The sequence below is a fragment of the Squalius cephalus genome (assembly GCF_949319135.1).
Source record: "Squalius cephalus genome assembly, chromosome: 3".
NCBI lineage: Eukaryota > Metazoa > Chordata > Actinopteri > Cypriniformes > Leuciscidae > Squalius > Squalius cephalus.
The window spans coordinates 11,057,000-11,074,339 of NC_137124.1; the positions used below are offsets into that span (position 1 = coordinate 11,057,000).

The following is a 17,340-nucleotide window of genomic DNA, read 5'->3' on the forward strand; positions in this document are numbered from 1 at the left end:
TCTGAACTCCCTGAAATGCCTCCATTGTAGTCTTGATTTTTCTTCCAGGAACGTGTGAAAAATAATGTGCTTTTTGAAGATATAAATATGAAGACCTATTCAAGTAGACCCCAAAAACAAAATCAAGTCTTTGTAAAAGGGCATAATATGTCCTCTTTAAACATGACAACTGCATCAATACAAGTTGTATTGTGTCTATTATCATCACTATTCTCTGCCATGGGAACCAAACAAAGAGAGTTGTATATATCTCATAACAGCTCAGTAACGATAATAGCAATTACTCCATTGTTTTCAGCTTGTTCAGCAAGTAATTCCTGATTCATAGATATTAGTAATAATCCTCAGTGACTTCAGCTGTTTAGGTTCAATAAATGAAACTGAAAATTATGAAAAGATATGTTTTCACTTTTACAAGTAGGCTAATATACAATAGTTAGAGTAAAAAAAGGTACTTCTTATGTGATATGCAGGATCACGTCACTGAAAAACACACTAACCTGACAGGGAGCAAGCGGTACACAGCAGGAATTGTGTTTTTATCCAGCTTATACCATGTCTGCAAGAGAGTCGAATCCTGGTCGTAGTCCATCCAGCTCCTGGCCAGCTGCGTCTCGTCTCCATCCGACATGGAACAGCTGGAGATGGAGTTCTCACTCATGACGGCAGAACTTTGGGAAGAGTCCTTTTCCTCCGACAAAATGGGTTCCTTATCAAGAACAAAACTCCTACTGTCACCAGTGCCAATGCTGGATTGTGAGTCAACAACCACGTCTGACTGTCTCCTGGACAACTTCTTCTTGCTTCTCTCTACCAGTTTTAAAATCGCTTCAAAATCTGCTTGGGGAATGGTATTCGGCAGTGACCGTATCTCGTGCTTCTGTCCAGTGAACACCTACAAAACAAGGGAAAGACTTAAAAGTCCCCCTGTGGTGAAAATCAAGCTTTTAATGTTGTTTATATGCCTATGTGGTGTTTTTAATATGCTTTAAGACAAATCATGTGCAAATTCATAAGTCAACACCATTGCTGAGTATTTTCTCTTTAAAACTGCAGTGAACCAAAGACAATCTAGAAATCGCTGGTGTTTCTGACGTCACAAACTACCTTGTAACCAATCATGTCAACGTGTGATCGTCAACGAGTGGATCTCTGAGCTGGTGTGAGTAAGTGGAGGTGGGGCTAATTTGCATATTCATAGAACCGCGTATACTAAATGAGGCAAGGCTGTAGAGTTATATTCAAGGTATTTTAAGGCATGAAGAATTTTTTTTTCAAGGAAAAAACTTTTAAATATGCCATTTTGGTGATCAAAGATGAGTTTTAAGAGATTTTAATAAATACTGATAACAAATACTCTCTTGGAATGTAAAAAAACAATTAATCTTACAAAAAAGTTTGGCCCCTCAGTCTCCTGACAACGCCTAAGTGTCTCCATGTGCATCTCTGCCAAATCATGACGGTCCGAAACATGATCTCCGAGTCCTGCACGCAGGTCTATCATCCTGAAATCATATCCTCTCTGCTTACAGTGTAGATACAGCCAAGGATACACACTCTCCATCAGTGCACTGCGCTCTGGGACGGTATCTGCACACACAACATAGTTTATGTGCAGTATAATTTAAATTATAATTCAATTTATTCAACTAGAATGCATCAAATTGGTCAAAAGTTACAGTAAAGACATTTATAATGTAATTCATATAGATTTTTATTTAAAAAATAAATGCTGTTCCTTTGAACTTTCTATTCATCAAATTTTCAACATTGATAATAATAAGAATGTTTTTTAAGCACCAAATCAGCATATCAGAATGATTTCTGAAGGATCATGTGACACTGAAGACTGGAGTAATGATGCTGAAAATTCAGCTTTGATCACAGGAATAAATTACATTAGAAAATGTATTAAAATAAAAAGTTGTAATAATATTTCACAATCACAATATTACTGTTTTTACTGTATTTTTGAAAGCCTTGGTGACCATTAATTTTATACCTTTATATCCACCACACAGATAGATCATGAATCTCCTCTGTTTAATTTGCAAAGATAAAATACTGTCATCGTTTAAAGTGTTTGGAGAAGAGTGGTGTTGCAGTTTTGGATCTCTTTCATCAAGTCTTTGTTTGTCGTGAACATCGGCAGCTCTAAACGGTCCCTCAGACAGCGACCCCTGGCCATCCGGGGCCTCGTCCGTACATGAAGATGCGTTTTGAACGATTACTGCTCCCGCTTTCTTTTCTTCTTCCTCCTCATCCTCTTTTTCTTCCTTCTCTTTCTCCTTTAGAGGCACAAGACTCTGCAGGAGGACATGAGGAGGACTGTTTGATGAAACCTGGTTCTGTAATGAATCAATGTCTATATAATATCACATCCACATCATGCCTACATAAAACTCTGTGCTTATAATGCTTATAATAAATGCTAAAAACAGTAACACATCATACTAACCTTGAACAAAACTGTTTTTGTTTTCTGAAACGCTACTGCTCCTTTCTCCTCAAGAAATGAATCCTGAGTGATTCCCTTTGAGTGGCGCTGGTGCAAATGGTACTGGACAAAGAAATGACCCAAAACGTAATCATTATTTAACTAATTGTTTTCTTTGTTTAGGTTTTCTTTTTTTAGAATTTTTCAAACTCAGATGATCCTTTGAAAAAGAAAAAAATCTTGATAAGCTTTTTGGCCTTTGGGTTATTCAAAAAATTAAATAGCAATAAACACACAGTATTAGTCCTAAGAAAATCCTAAGCATTTTAATAGTCATTATTAATTATCTATCCGAAACCAGATTAGGCTTTACCCAGCTAACAGGGAACGTTCTCTGAACTTTGGCTAACATTCTGGCAGTAATGCGTTGCAATTTGTAACAAATGCAAATGTAAAGGCCCTTTACCACCCAAAAGTGCAAATGCAAACAGAAATGCAAATTCACGCCTGTACAGTCGAGGTCAAACAAAGCTTTCAGCTGTGCTGCCGTTCTGGACTGCAGAAGAATCCGAAATCAAATACTTTGCTACAGTATGCGAAATATCCAAAATTATTGTATTTGAAAAAAAAGTAGTGAAAAGTACCTGGATGACCTATTACTTCCGGTGAGATTCTAAAGTGTGCATTCGATGGGCACTTAACTATCCCATGATGCCACAGGAGAGGATTTATGCATGGCAGTGAACTGACGCTGGTAGGTCATGTGACAGTAACAACATGGCGGATGTAGTACATCTGGATTTCATACTTGCTACCCATATTCATATTCATACTATACAGAATGTACTTTTTCAACAGTCGTAAAGTAAGTTCAAATTAAAATGTAGTGCCTACTCAGTACGCGATTTCGAACAGTGTCTTCAGGAAAAAAAAAAAAGGAAAAAAAAAAAGGAACCACAAATGTGATGTTTATCTAAAATCATTTTTCCTTATTAGTATGTTTGAATTGGATCAGCGTCATTGGTCAAGATACTGATTAGATTAATGAGATTTATATTATTTAAATTTATATTTTTTCAGGTTTGTGTAATATTCTAAGTTTGCATGTTGTTATTATTTTTTTGGAATACTGAATCTGTTTTTGTGCAAGTAAGATGAGTAAATTGTTCACATTTAGTCTGGACTGTTCACACACAACGTCTCTGCACTTACTCACGATTTCTCCCAACATGTGGACAGAAGAGCTGTCAGTCAATACATGTGAAAAAGTAACTTGCATTACTTATTTGAAAAAGTAACTTAGATATTTTGTTGTAAATTTAAAAGTAATGGGTTACTTTAGTTACTTGAAAAAAGTAATCTGAAACCCCCAACACTGCTGGCAAGGTTTTTTCAAAGTTGTGAATAAACGTTCTTCCAGTAACATTAACAAGAATGTTCGTTAAAAGTGATCTAGTCTTTAATTATGCTCACAAAATGTTAGCATAAAATTGTTATTTATATATTGTTCATGGAACTTTTTTCTGAAATGTTTTAGTTTGTCTAATGTTTTATGTTACTAATAACGTTCCCTAGCCTGGTTAAAACCAGACCATTCTCGGTAGTAACTGAGTTATGGTCTGGCAAAGCTTCATTAATAACTCATTTCCAAAGGGGCGTCACCATCGGATAGGGCTGAAACGATTAGTCGACATTGTCGACAATGTCGACAATAAAAAATTGTCGACAAATATCTTTGTTGTCGAGTAGTCGTTTGATCTCACGTGACCTAATGTAAGGGCCTGCAATATCGCGATTTGACCGCTACGACACTGTAGCGCTAGAGTGTAATGCAGCCGTTACAAATGCTATTGCGGTAGAAGAAAACACAGCGCGAATTATGACGGAGTGCAAACGAATCCGAACTAGCAAGGTGTGTGAAAGTTTCACAAAACTTCAAACCAAGAATGCTGTCATGTGCAATAATTGCAAGGCGGAACTTGCTTTTCACGGGAGCACAACGTGCATGTTAAAGCACTTAAAGAGGAAACACCCCGGCACAAGACGAGCCAGTGAGAGGTGAATGTTCTCCAGCTGGAGCTAAATAACTAGCAGTAAATCTCTTTATTAGACAATGCAATACTACTAATAATAGCAATAATATTAACAATAATAATATAATTACAGTAATGTGATGATTTATTTTTGCATGGAATAAAGCTTGATCGAGCTTAGTAGTCAGGGCTGTTTTTATTATTAGGTATTAACTTACAGTCTTATCACTTGCCTGTATTTTGTTCCATATTCATGAAGACTTACAAAAAGAGATGTTATGAAGAATATCATGTCAGTTAATTTTTTATACTGTAAATTAAAAGGTGAATGAGAGTGTCTCTGTCAGCTCAATTGTCATGTCAATTTTTTTATTTTATTTTATTCTTATAATAATTGTTTGCAGTTTAAGTTTGTCTGTAATGCCAGTGGGTCTTTCATGGAGACTGTCCTCATGTGTTTGCAATTTGAATATAATAATGCATTTAAAAGTTGGTGGCTTCATCAACGGACGTCGCTCAAATGCCTCTGGGCGCAATTGGATAGACCTAAAACCAATCAGAGCGATCGTCATCTTGTAAAGGCCGCCTCAAAGTTTCTGATTGGTGCCTCGATTTCGGCGGATTAGAAATCGGCTTGAATAGGCTCTTTGCCAGACTATTTGCAGAGCAAATCTAAATTTGCCCGGAAGTTTGTCTGGGTTTTCCCAGGCTAAACATTCCCATAATGTCTGAAGAATTATAAAATGGACTGTTCATTCATATACATATAAAAAAAACTTTTAAAAAACTGGATGTTTTGAAGGTTAAGAGAACATTCAGAAATAATACTTTTCAGAAATTAATGGGAATGTTAGCAGAATGTTCTTAAAACATACTTTTGTAAACTGGTAAGTAGTTTCTGAAACCTTCATTCATTTTTCAAACTTACTTTAAGGTGTGCTGTGATTTCCAGCTCTGTTTCCACACTCACTCTGGATAATGGAAAAACCTGATGGCCTAAACTGTTTTTCTATTACATATTAAAGAGAATCATTAGCACATACTGTAAATCGTACAAGATACAAATATAGGATGCATTTCAAGTAGAATAAATTCTATAATCTCTCTGGAGTTCCACATGTACCTTCTTCCTGACGGTTCTGTGTCGGGACCCGTGATCCCTCAGATCCTGGGAGAAGAACAGCTCCTGTAGTCTCCGGGCTGTGGTTTGGCCTTTGGTGTGGGGATCCTGAACATGTCATGCATCTTAAATGAGGGAGCAACAAAGTGTGCTACACAAACAGCTCATGTTTGGCTTCCCAAAGTAACACAAGAAGCCGAATTAGCAACCCTAAATTAACAGATTGTGTTACAGCTGATGCAAAGCCTTCCACTGCGGAAGAAGAAAACTGTCACGACTGCAGGGGATTTGTTAATTAATTAATTAAAAAAGGACAAACATTAACCAGTAAAAAAGCTTACCAGTATTGATGACTTCCCGTTGGAAATGGGAGGAAGGTTGACAACTTCATTTTCCTGTTCAGTTGTAACACAAGCTTATTATATGAGAGTATACTTGTTATATGATTATGAGAGTTGACTGTGTCTATTTATTTTAATATGTAGGCCTATATCATGCACTTTTAATGCTTTTAATTCAAAAGTTTAGCTATCAAACAAATAAATTATCCGTTTTACAATATTGCACTACTCATTTACAACACATTTAAACACTAAACACTATAAAATATATTGAATTGAAAATACATTACAGTCTTACCAATTTCTGCTTATTTCTTTTCGGGACAACTCCATTTCTGTAATATGTCCACATGGCACCGGACAGCAGGCTTCAAACACTGGACGTCTGTTCTGAACTTCATGTAAAAAGAACAGCGAATCGGCCTAAGTTGCATCCATTCACTGCGGTCACTAATGTGTCTTCTTTAAATTCCGCTTACATGTCACCTAACCCGGACCAACTCTGAGGAGCTGCCCGTTCATTCACTCAGCGAAAGACAAGGGAGCGTCATTCAACGACGCACAATCACCGCTAGTTGGCGCTCTGCGTGTGTTATTATAACACACTGTCATGGGAACGTTGACAGAAGACGGTGAATTTCAAACTGCTGTCAAACTTTATAAATTTGGAAAGGCCTTTGTATTTATATATTGATTTTTTTTTATCTTCATACGTGCATTTCATTTTCTATTCTATAGGCTATAATTCGTAGTTCTAAATATTTTTATAGTTTTCTGCTTTATCTTTATACGTGTAGGTATATTTCATTATTTATTTATTATATTTATTTCAGTATCTGTTTTTTATTTAATCCTTCTTTATAATATATACATATATATATATATATATCATTCATATGCCTATGAACTAAATGTTATATTTCTATCATACATTTTTATTTCTATTGGATTTCTGTTTTTCAGTAATTTAATTCTCTCTCTCTCTCTCTCTCTCTCTCTCTCTCTCTCTCTCTCTCTCTCTCTCTCTCTCTCTATATATATATATATATATATATATATATTAGTATAATATTCTGCAGATATAAAAATATATGTAGCTCTTCATATATTTTTTCTTCAGATATAAATCATAGGATATGAATTGAATATACTTTTTCTATTATATATTTCTATTTTTTAATATTTTACTTTGTTTCTTTCTTTCTTTGTCTATTTATTATTTCTTTTTTTTTTTTTTTTTTTTTCGTTTTCTTGCAATGCATTATTCATTATTTTCGTTTTCTTTCTATCGTTCGGTGCTGAACTCAATCTCCCACAATGCTTTGCGGCGGTGTTGTTATTGTGTCGCGCAGACATGGCGGCGCTGTCAGGCAGTTCCTCCGAGTGCTGCTGCACACTCAAAAAAACCCTAAAAAGATTAATATCCAGCACGTCTGCCTCCCCGCGAGCACGAACCCGCTCGGAACCGCTTTACGTGATCTCTCTGGAGCGCTACGGCAGAGACGCAGACTTCGGCGTCCGTTTCCCGGACAGTATTTCGATGTCAGAGAGTCTGTTTGACGCCACTATCACGGATGGAGACTGTAAGATCCGCGTGTCTCTGGATCCCGCGATAAACAGACTCATCAGCGTGAATAAACTTCACTGCGGCTCCGTCGTACGGAGTGTGGAGCTCAGCCGCGGGGAAGACGGTGACTCTTTCCATGTGTGCAGCCTGGAGGTGGACCGACTCTCCGGGGGGGACGCGGCTCTTCGGGCGCTCTCCTCCGTCAACGTGAGGTCCCTTCCGTGGATGGGAACCGAACCGAGCACGCACCCGCTCAGAGCCCGCAGAAGCTCATACCTGCCGCTGTGGAATAACCGCGACTTCTATGGAGAGATGTGGCGGGACACGATCCCCTCTGAGCCCGACGCTGAGGACTCTGGAGATGACATAGATGGTGTGTGTTCATAAAGGCTGTAAGCTGTGTCTACCTAGGCTGCATTTGAGGGAATCACTCTCTTATAAACATTTAACTTGGGCACCATAGTGCATACCTTCTAAAATACTTGTATTAGGTTCATCCAAATTGGATTCAATAACATTCACTGAAAATCACACTTAGTAAAACAAAACAAATGAAATAAGGTAAAAAGAGTAAATCTTTAACATTAAACGGTAAGTAAAAAAAAAAAATGAAAATTCTGTCATCATTTACTCACACTCAAGTTGTTCCAGACCTGTACGAATTTCTTTCTTCGGTTGGATACAAAAGAAGATATTTTGAAGAATATGAGAATAACCAAATTGACTTCCATAGTATGGAAAAAACCACTATGGAAGTCAATGGGGCCCATCAAATGTTTGTGTCCCCTTATTCTTCAAATTATCTTTTGTGTTCAATATAAGAAGACAAACAATTTTGATGACCATTGACTTCCATTGTATGAACAAAAAAGTCACTGAGCCATTTCTCAAAATATATTCTGTTCCACAGAAGAAAGAAAGAAATGCAGAAAGGTTTGAAACAGCGTGAGGGTGAGTAAATGATGACTGAATTTTTGGGAAAACAATTCTTTTAACACCACATATCCGGCTCAAAAATGCCGTCCAGATAGGCATCTCTACCTGTATGACTAAATAGGAGTAAGTGTTTCTAAAAAACAGTAAGATGAGTGCCACATATTAATATGATGAGTTATTGGTGTTCATGCGTATGCTTTTGTGTCTGGTGGCAGATATCGGGTCCACAGTTTCACTCGCAGAATTACGTCGGCGTTTCTTGAGTGGATCTCGCCGGTACCGGGGCGCCCTGTGTGTGCGGATCCTTCACAAATCCAGACTGATATATTATGGGAAAGCAGATCAGAAGTGTGAATGTCCCTATAAGGTCAGAGGTCAAATACAAGACTTCCTTTTCCATGCAAATTTCTGGTACCTATAGGAACTTGGTCATATTAAAATATGTAATATGATAAATATTGTTTTTTTATTAGTTTCTGAAAGAATTCAAGTTGCTTTGGTAAGAAAGAATCTACTAAGAAGTAGAGATGGGATTCTGGATCATATCGGCTCATATTAGTGATTTTATTGTATTGGTCGTCGTCGATTTATATTTTGGCACCTGATTTTAATTTTTTTTATTATGTTTACCGGCAAAGATTTAAAGTCCTCCTGTGGTGAAAATCAAGCCTTTAATGTTGATTATCTATGTGGTGTTTTCAATATGCTTTAAGACAAATCATGTGCAAATTCATAAGTAAAACTGCAGTGAACCAAAGAGGCGGGGCTAATTTGCATATTCATAGAACTGCATATTAAATGAGGCAAAGGTCTAGAGTTATATTCAAGCCATTTTTTATTAAGGAAAAATGTTTAAATATGTAATTTTAGTGATCAAAGATGAATTTTAAGGGATACAATTATTGACTACAGGGGGGCTTTAACTATATTTCTTTAAAATTCTTCTCAGGACTTTCTCATCCGCTCATTCAACTTTCCCATCAACTGTTTTTCTCAAAACGAATAGTTATCTGTTTGTCATAGTAAGCAATGTCTGACATCACTTAAAGGTGCGCTGTATAATATTTAGGAGGATCTGTTGACAGAAATGCAATATCATATAATAACTATGTTTTCAGTGGTGTATAAAGACATTACATAATGAACCGTTATGGTTTTATTACCTTAGAACGAGCAGTTTCTATCTACATAGACTGCGGGTCCCCTTACATGTTAAGTCGCCATTTTGCGCCACCATTTTTATACAGTAGCCCTAAACGGACAAACGCGTTTCGTCACTATGTTGTTCCTCATGCAAAGAAGCTAGCTAAAGTCAGCGAATAAAACACTGACACAATGATGAACAAGTAACAATAATATTCACAATAACATTTAGTTTTACTGAATCATCTCTGCTGTCTCAGACGACGACATCTTTTCCTGTCGGCCACCGTAACTTCTGTTGTTTGCAATTCGCAACCTCACCACTAGGTGCCGCTAAAAACTACACACTGCACCTTTAAGTATCACAACATTGGTTTGACATTGAAAGTAACTCCTTCCATCAATCTGTTTTTCTCAGGCAGAGTTGCAGGTCGGTGATGGCTCGTCCACTGCTTGTGTTGTGCTGTGGAACACAGTCTGTCTGGAATGGTACCGAATCCTACATCCGGGTCAAGTTGTACGATTGCGTCACTACAGAGTCAAGGAGAGTTACGGCAGCCGCACGGGGCAGGAATCAGAGCCACACATTGGTAGGAAGAATTATAGCCATCTCACATTTGAAGTTATAACATATACAGTCATGTGAAGAAGAAAGTATTCTATGAACACTTTGAAATCTATGGTTTTGTATTAGGACATAATAAAAAATCGTCTGGTCTTTAGCAGGTCTTAAAATTACAACCTCAGATGAATAACAACACTTGACATACAGCATTACGCCGTTTCATTATTTATTCAACAAAAATAAAGCCAAAATGGAGAATCTATGTGTGAAAAACTAAGTACACCCTATGATTCAGCTGCTTTTAGAGCCACTTTTAGCATCAACAAGTTGAAGTAATCATTTTGAGACGAGTCATACCAAAACGCTTTGTAATAACAGGGCCTATGTTGCAGTATATGAATTAGATGTAGATATTTGTTCTCATTTATAACATCTTGTATTCTACCATCATCTGTTCCTCCTTTAGAGATCAGTCTTAATTCCAGGAACCCCACTGCTCAAATTACCATCATCCCCAAGAACCAGATTTCTCCAGATTGGGTTTTGCCAAACCTGCCTCATTCATTCATCTGCAGGTATGCACACAAAATCACAATCTCAATATCCTCTGGAGTCTTACATTGAGATCGACAATGTAACAGCACAGATAAATGTAATATGTGATCATGTTTTATAGGCAGGAGCTTCCTAGTTGTCCTCAAGGCCACATCTGCGATGTCATCGGTGTGGTGATCTTTGTTGGTCGCCCAGAACGTGTCAGGAAGAAAGGTGAGATGTTTGGTACACACTTAAATATGCTTTTTATATATTAAATAATAAAATATTTTTTCCTTGCAGATGGGCAAAGGTCAGAGATCGAGGAGTATCGGTGGCTCCAACTTGTGGATAGAACATCAGACAAGCCCATCATGATCAAGCTCTTCTCCACATCACAGCCTGACATTCACAGCCGCGTCTATCCAAGTACGGTCACTTTATTGTCTTTTTTTATTCTCCATCTCTGTCCAGTTATTACAGACAAACTGTATTGTTTCTTTTTTTATGATTATTCAGTGGCACTGGTTGTCTGCACCAGACTAAAGCTTATCAGAAGTGCAGTTGACAGAGCTACAACTTTTGAATATCTCACCAACACGTCACTAACCCAGATTTACTGCACAGGTAAATACCACAGTTAAACACCTTCATAGATCAGACTTATAATATACCCTACCGTTCAAAAGTTTGGGATCAGTAAGACACTTAATGTTGCAAAATATTTGAATTTCAAATAACTGCCGTTCTTTTGAACTTTATATTAGTCAATTAATCATGAAAACAAATGTATTACAATTCCCACAAAAACATTGATAATAATAAGAAATGTTTCTTGAGCATCAAATCAGCATATTAAAACGATTTCTGAAGGATCATGTGACACTGAAGATTAATGAAGCTGAAAATTCAGCTTTGCTCACAGGAATAAATTACATTTTAAAATATATTAACATAGAAACTGGTTATTCTAAATTGTAATAATATTGAACTACTTCTGATTTAGAAAAATGGCAACCGCTGAAATTCATCTATACATGTTTGTGCCAGAGTCTGATCCTGAATCAGAAGACAGCTAACATACATCTCAAATATTTAGAATACTCCAGTCTGCGACAAATACATAAATCCTTGCGTATTTGTTAAGTAGTATTGTATTTTACTACATTATATTAGTGTTAAAACGAAGACGCTACATAAGGTTGTTTATCTCGTTAGATAGTTGAGACATTTGCCAACTGTGAAACATTTATGCGCATTACATATGCTTTATGAGTCTTGGTTGTAGCAAATAAAGTTAATAAAGTACGTTGATCTTCTGCAGAGACGGTCTTTCGTTGCACTGAAAGTTCTGAAACTTACTAAATATTTTATAGTACAACACTATTACTTAAAGCAGATGAGGGATGCTGGACGGTGCTTGTTAATGGATGCGCATGCCCTCATTATTATTCACTGCAATGTCCACACACAAGTTAATATGCTCACAGTCGTAGATTTATTTTACCGTGACTGGTCCTCATTTCAAGCTAGAATCCAAACAAACAGTCAATAAATCCACAGTTCCAGTCCTTCACCAGTACAGATTTCCTACTTGCATAGCATAAGTTAGCGTAGTGGTCAAAAATTTGTGTGCACCTTCCCTCCACCAACACCTGTTACCTGAAGAAAGGTTCCCAGCTATATTCTGTAACCAATTACTGAAGAGGGACCCCTACTGGACACACACTTACATGACAAAGTTTAAAATAAAGACAAAATGTCTCTCAGAACAATGACCTCCAGCTCTTATATGTCAAAAGATCTAGGAAAATTTGATTTCTCAATTCATGACCCCTTTAAAAAAGTCTTACAGACGCCAAACATTTGAATGGTAGTGAATGTAAACTTATTTGCAGAATTGGTAGAATCCTCTGCTATCATTTGCAAACATGAAAACAGGCACAGGGTCTCACCCCGTGATGCCATACAGAGGTGTCCGGCCCATCCGCCAGTTTCTTCACTGGCTGAAGCAGGTCGACGAGAGCGGCCTGCTGGAAAGAGCTGTGATTGGAGGATATTTCAGCTACCCACCACTTCCTGTTTCACTGAATAGCTTCATGGAAAACAGACAAGGTGAGAAGCAGAATACAACTTGTGAATGTTTGTAGAGTTTGCCAGTGTTTATGAAAAGATGATTGGACCGAGCACAGAAAACGCTCTCTGATGGCAACCTGTCGAGTTTAGTGTGGAAAAAATGTATTTGATACTCAAATGTGTTGCTGTACCTCTTTGATACCTTCACTTGGAGCTCTTCCTGTGGCTAATTTTAGTGTGTGTGTGTTTGCAGGGGAGGCTGGTCTCATCAGTGGAGGAGAGATGAAATTAGAGTGTGAGAAGTTAAATTATAGAGAGAAACGACAGTTTGCTCTTCAGTGTGTGGTCACTGCAGCCTGCTACCACCATAGAGAGGTACATACATCAGCAACGAATAACCCACACTATTATACAGCCAACAACATACTCTGTTCAAAAGTTTGGGGTTGTATGTTTTCTAAGAAGCCTCAAGGCTGCATTTATTTGATTTAAAAAAAAAAAACAGTAATATTGTGAAATATTATTACAGGTTTTCTATTTAAATATATTAATGTAATTCATGTGATGCATTTCAGCATCATTACTCCAGTCTTCAGGGTCACATGATCCTTCAGAAATCATTCTGGTATGCTGATTTGCTGCTTAAGAAACAATTCTTAGTATTATCAGTTAGTAATGGTATTAAAAATTACAATATCATCAAATATTGTGAAACATTTATTCAGGATTCTTTGATAAATAGAAAGTTTAAAAAAACCGCATTGTCTTTTCTGTCACTTTTGATCAATTTGATGTATTCTTGCTGAATAAGAGTATTTCTTTCTTTAAATAAATAAATCTTACGGACTCCAAACTTGAGTGATAATGCACCTCTCTTATATCTCTATTTTCTTTTCTTTTCTAGAACAATGGGCGAACACAGTATTCAGATCTCCCATCGGCTCCGCTCAGCCCTAGAGTGCCACGGCAGAGAGAGGGGTATGTGTGTTGTTTTGGGTTTCTGATATGATGTGTATTGAATAGTTCATCCAGGAATGATCAAAAATGTTCTTGTATGTCTTGTAACTTAACACAACACAGAAGCAGAAGTGTGAATGAGATTCGATAGCTAGCAGCTTGACAGCATCTCTTCCCCTTCGGTAAATACAACATGATCCTGGATCGACATCTTTGCTGATCCTGAAACAACATTCAAATCAACCAATCAGATTTGAGGGACAAGTTTAGAGTTTATGTGAAGTTTAGGCTTAAAACAAGGGTTAGGTGCTTCTACATCAGTGTTATTCACCATCAGTTCCCTCTGATTTTAGGGATAACTTATGGGTAGGGTTAGGTTTAGGGGTTGGGTCAGGGTTAGGAATAAATTTTCAGACAGAAATGTTGATCCAGGAACATGTCTTACTTGGCAAAATCACAGTGACCGTTCTCCTTCACTGTCATTGCGTGGAAAAGAGCAGCTAAAGCCCTCCTTTTGATTTTCTAAGAAACATAAGCATATGAGATTGGATCTTTATTAGGTGAACTGTCCCTTACAATTGTTTTTACCGCAGGTCTGAACCTCACAGGACACCCGTGAAGCGCAAACTTTTCAGCAGTACTAGCCCGAGAAAGAGGTAAAGAGTGTGTTTCTGTCTGATACAGAAGAACTGCTGTTAGAAGAATAATTATAATAATAATTCATTCTCTCTCAGGTTGGCACCACCTCTGCAACCATTTGCAACAGAGGATGACGCAGAGACGGGTAAGAGAATGCAGTGGCGTTGTTAACAATCACACAAACCATACAAATTCTCGGGTGTTCTTGGGTGCAAGTTTGCCGATTTTCATTCTGCTTTGTATTGTTATAGTGTCGGTAGTAAATGAACAGTGTTTACTCATTCTCTGTGTTAACTGGACCAAGAAAGTCCCTTTTATTTATCAGCAAAACTCTTTTGACAGCTCTATGGCTTTCATGAAACTACAGATTGTACTTCCGCATTTTTGTATCCCCGCCCGCGGACTGTCGGATCAACAGAGGGTTTCTGAAGGATTAGTTCACTTCAGAATTCAAATTTCCTGATAATTTACTCACCCCCACGTCATCCAAGATATTCATGTCTTTCTTTCTTCAGTCGAAAAGAAATGAAGGTTTTTGAGGAAAACATTCCAGGATTTTTCTCCATATAGTGGACTTCAATGGTGTCCAACAGGTTGAAGGTCCAAATTGCAGTTTCAGTGCAGTTCAAAGGGCTCTACACAATCCCAGACGAGGAATAAGGGTCTTATCTAGCCAAACCATGTCATTTTATATATATAAAATAAATAAATCAACATTTATATACTTTTTAACCACAAATGCTCGTCTTGCACTAGCTGTAATGCGCCACTCATTACGTAATATAGGCGGAAGTACCGACCTAGTGTTTACAAAGCGAACATGCAAAGACTAAGTCAAACGCCCTTTACAAAAAAAAAAAAAACTAGTTAAAAGCAAAACAACGATGTCGGACGATTTTAAAGTTGGAGTAGAAAATGAGATGGGAGTTTTTCGCCCTACCCTACATTTTCCGCCTACGTCAGGTTACCGCCTGACCATTCCAACGTTATTACGTAAAGTGTGAAGTCGTGGACGTGCAAGATGAGCATTTGTGGTTAAAAAGTAAATAAATGTTTGTTTGTTTTTAGAAAATGACATGGTTTGGCTAGATAAGACCCTTATTCCTCGTCTGGAATTGTGTAGAGCCCTTTGAACTGCATTGAAACTGCACTTTGGACCTTCAACCCGTTGGACCCCATTGAAGTCCACTATATGGAGAAAAATCCTGGAATGTTTTCCTCAAAAACCTTCATTTCTTTTCGACTGAAGAAAGAAAGACATGGACATCTTGGATGACGTGGGGTTGAGTAAATTATCAGGAAATTTGAATTCTGAAGTGAACTAATCCTTTAACAGAACAGTTATTGGTGAATTTGTTCAGATTTGCATTGAATTTCTATTGAAAGATCGGTGTGTCCCTGTGCCCTGCAGATTTTTCTCTGTTTGATGGCGCCATGGAGTTTCTAGTCGGAGAACAGGATGATGATAGTAATGATGAAGATGACGAGGAAGAGTTCTCGACGCCGCCCACTAGTCCCATGACCTCACGTCTGGGACTGACACGGGTCGCCATTGAAACTCTGCCACGGGTTTTTTGTTACGAGCGACGACATGTTCAGGCTGTTGCCGTGGGGATGCAGGTCAACAACTTTCACAAGCTCCTCCCACAGAGAGAGCTGGAGTCATTTAGCCCCGCCTCCTGCTACACTGGCTACTTCACTCTGACAATGAGAGGTGCACATTGCAATTTGTTTTTTGCATTGAACACTGTTAAGTCAAAGTGTCAGTCACAGTGTGTTTGTAGTATTGTGATCAAATGTTTTTATTTCCCTTGTGTGCACAGCTTTATCAGATGGAGTGATGCTTGACGCTCTTTTTCTGCCTGCTTCCCCGGGAAACTTGCACTGGATGCCCCTCCCCCTGTCACATGATAACTCTTGGGAGTCTATCCTATCACATGGAGGGTTTTCACCACATGCCCCGCCCCCAAGCCCCGGTAAATATGAAGGCCTTTTTTATTTAGAACAAATTTCAGTGTCGAAACACATCTTTCATAAATCCATTAAAACAAAAATGGTCATATTTGAGCAAATTTGACAATGCTTTCAGCTACTAAACTTAGTGTAGTACTAGTGTAGTACACCATGTTCTATATAAACCCCCCTCAATTTTAAAGAACCCTTTATGCCAAAAGATTCTACATAAGGTGAAATGTCTTAAATGACTGCATAATATTTTCATGTTTAGCATGTTGTTGTTTTTTCTAGTGATAAAGTAAGCCATTTGATTCATAATATTTAATTAAAATTGAAAAATTAATACAAACAAAATTAATTAATTAAAACTAAATCCATAAAGAACCCTTTAAGGATCTATATAGAACCTTTTTTCTAAGAGTAATGGGCAGGACATCATATTTTTTCTAATCATATTGCCATGAACAATATCCCCTAATATCCCTTTTTTTTCCCTAGTGTCTGGTGAAGCTTCTTACAGTATATGTACTCTGATGTAATATAGATCATAAAATGGATCCCAACAATTAAAATTTGGAGGAAAAAAACCCCCTAAATAAAACCATAATGATTCAAAAGGAAACAATTCTTGTTTTAATCCTTTATTTGATCTCTTTCATTTCCTGTGGGTATAAAACAGCTAAACATTTAAATCTGGTTTCTCTTTCTTCTCCAACAGCTGACATGATTGCCACTGCAAATCAGTTGACCAATCAAAGACTAGTGTGTGTGTTAGACGCGTGTGCATTAGGAGCAGAGAAGATGGAACTGGTATTAAACCGAGCATTTCCTTTACGATGATAGAAGCGTTCTGGAGATGGAAGGACTGTATATATATGATTTTATACAGCTGCTGTAAACAAAATCACCCTATATATGTATATATTATTTATTTATTTATTTTATCAACAAAACATGTTTTTTAATTTTATTATTGAGTATTCGAGTATGGTTCCATGAGGTTTACTATCCATGGTAATAAAATTTTACCACACAA

The 17,340-nt window shown here is 37.4% G+C and overlaps 2 protein-coding genes across 5 annotated transcripts in view; one reads left to right on the forward strand and one right to left on the reverse strand.

Moving 5' to 3' along the window:
• Nucleotides 1–6,559, reverse strand: part of LOC307155522 (NACHT domain- and WD repeat-containing protein 1) — a 29,908-nt gene extending 23,349 nt beyond the window's left edge. For all 3 annotated transcript variants that reach the window (XM_079866218.1, XM_079866217.1, XM_079866216.1), the window contains exons 1-8: nt 6,230–6,559; nt 5,932–5,985; nt 5,594–5,698; nt 5,399–5,479; nt 2,459–2,560; nt 2,003–2,306; nt 1,391–1,590; nt 501–895 (exon numbers count right to left, since the gene is read on the reverse strand). In XM_079866218.1, coding sequence (XP_079722344.1) covers nt 501–895; nt 1,391–1,590; nt 2,003–2,306; nt 2,459–2,560; nt 5,399–5,479; nt 5,594–5,698; nt 5,932–5,985; nt 6,230–6,283 — 1,295 coding nt within the window. In that variant the 5' untranslated portion in view covers nt 6,284–6,559. The remainder of the gene's footprint in view (nt 1–500; nt 896–1,390; nt 1,591–2,002; nt 2,307–2,458; nt 2,561–5,398; nt 5,480–5,593; nt 5,699–5,931; nt 5,986–6,229) is intronic.
• Nucleotides 6,560–7,211: 652 nt separating this feature from the next.
• Nucleotides 7,212–17,340, forward strand: LOC307156421 (RPA-related protein RADX). Of its 2 annotated transcripts, none has more exons than XM_079867758.1 (15): nt 7,212–7,871; nt 8,650–8,801; nt 9,996–10,167; nt 10,609–10,717; nt 10,819–10,910; nt 10,980–11,105; nt 11,196–11,303; nt 12,618–12,791; nt 13,006–13,127; nt 13,657–13,730; nt 14,303–14,365; nt 14,444–14,493; nt 15,760–16,062; nt 16,172–16,324; nt 17,023–17,340. In XM_079867758.1, the coding sequence occupies exons 1-15, from the start codon at nt 7,286–7,288 to the stop codon at nt 17,142–17,144; spliced, it is 2,406 nt and encodes an 801-aa protein (XP_079723884.1). In that variant the 5' UTR covers nt 7,212–7,285; the 3' UTR covers nt 17,145–17,340. The 2 variants fall into 2 exon arrangements, with proteins under 2 accessions (XP_079723884.1, XP_079723885.1); XM_079867759.1 differs by lacking the exon at nt 17,023–17,340 and adding an exon at nt 16,803–16,920.

What these genes read in the sequence shown, in the direction of transcription:
- LOC307156421 (XM_079867758.1), top strand. Translation starts at nt 7,286, where the DNA reads ATGGCGGCGCTGTCAGGCAGTTCCTCCGAGTGCTGCTGCACACTCAAA. An exon ending in CCTCATTCATTCATCTGCAG is followed by an intron (nt 10,718 to 10,818) that starts GTATGCACACAA and finishes CATGTTTTATAG; the next exon opens with GCAGGAGCTTCCTAGTTGTC. An exon ending in AGTACTAGCCCGAGAAAGAG is followed by an intron (nt 14,366 to 14,443) that starts GTAAAGAGTGTG and finishes ATTCTCTCTCAG; the next exon opens with GTTGGCACCACCTCTGCAAC.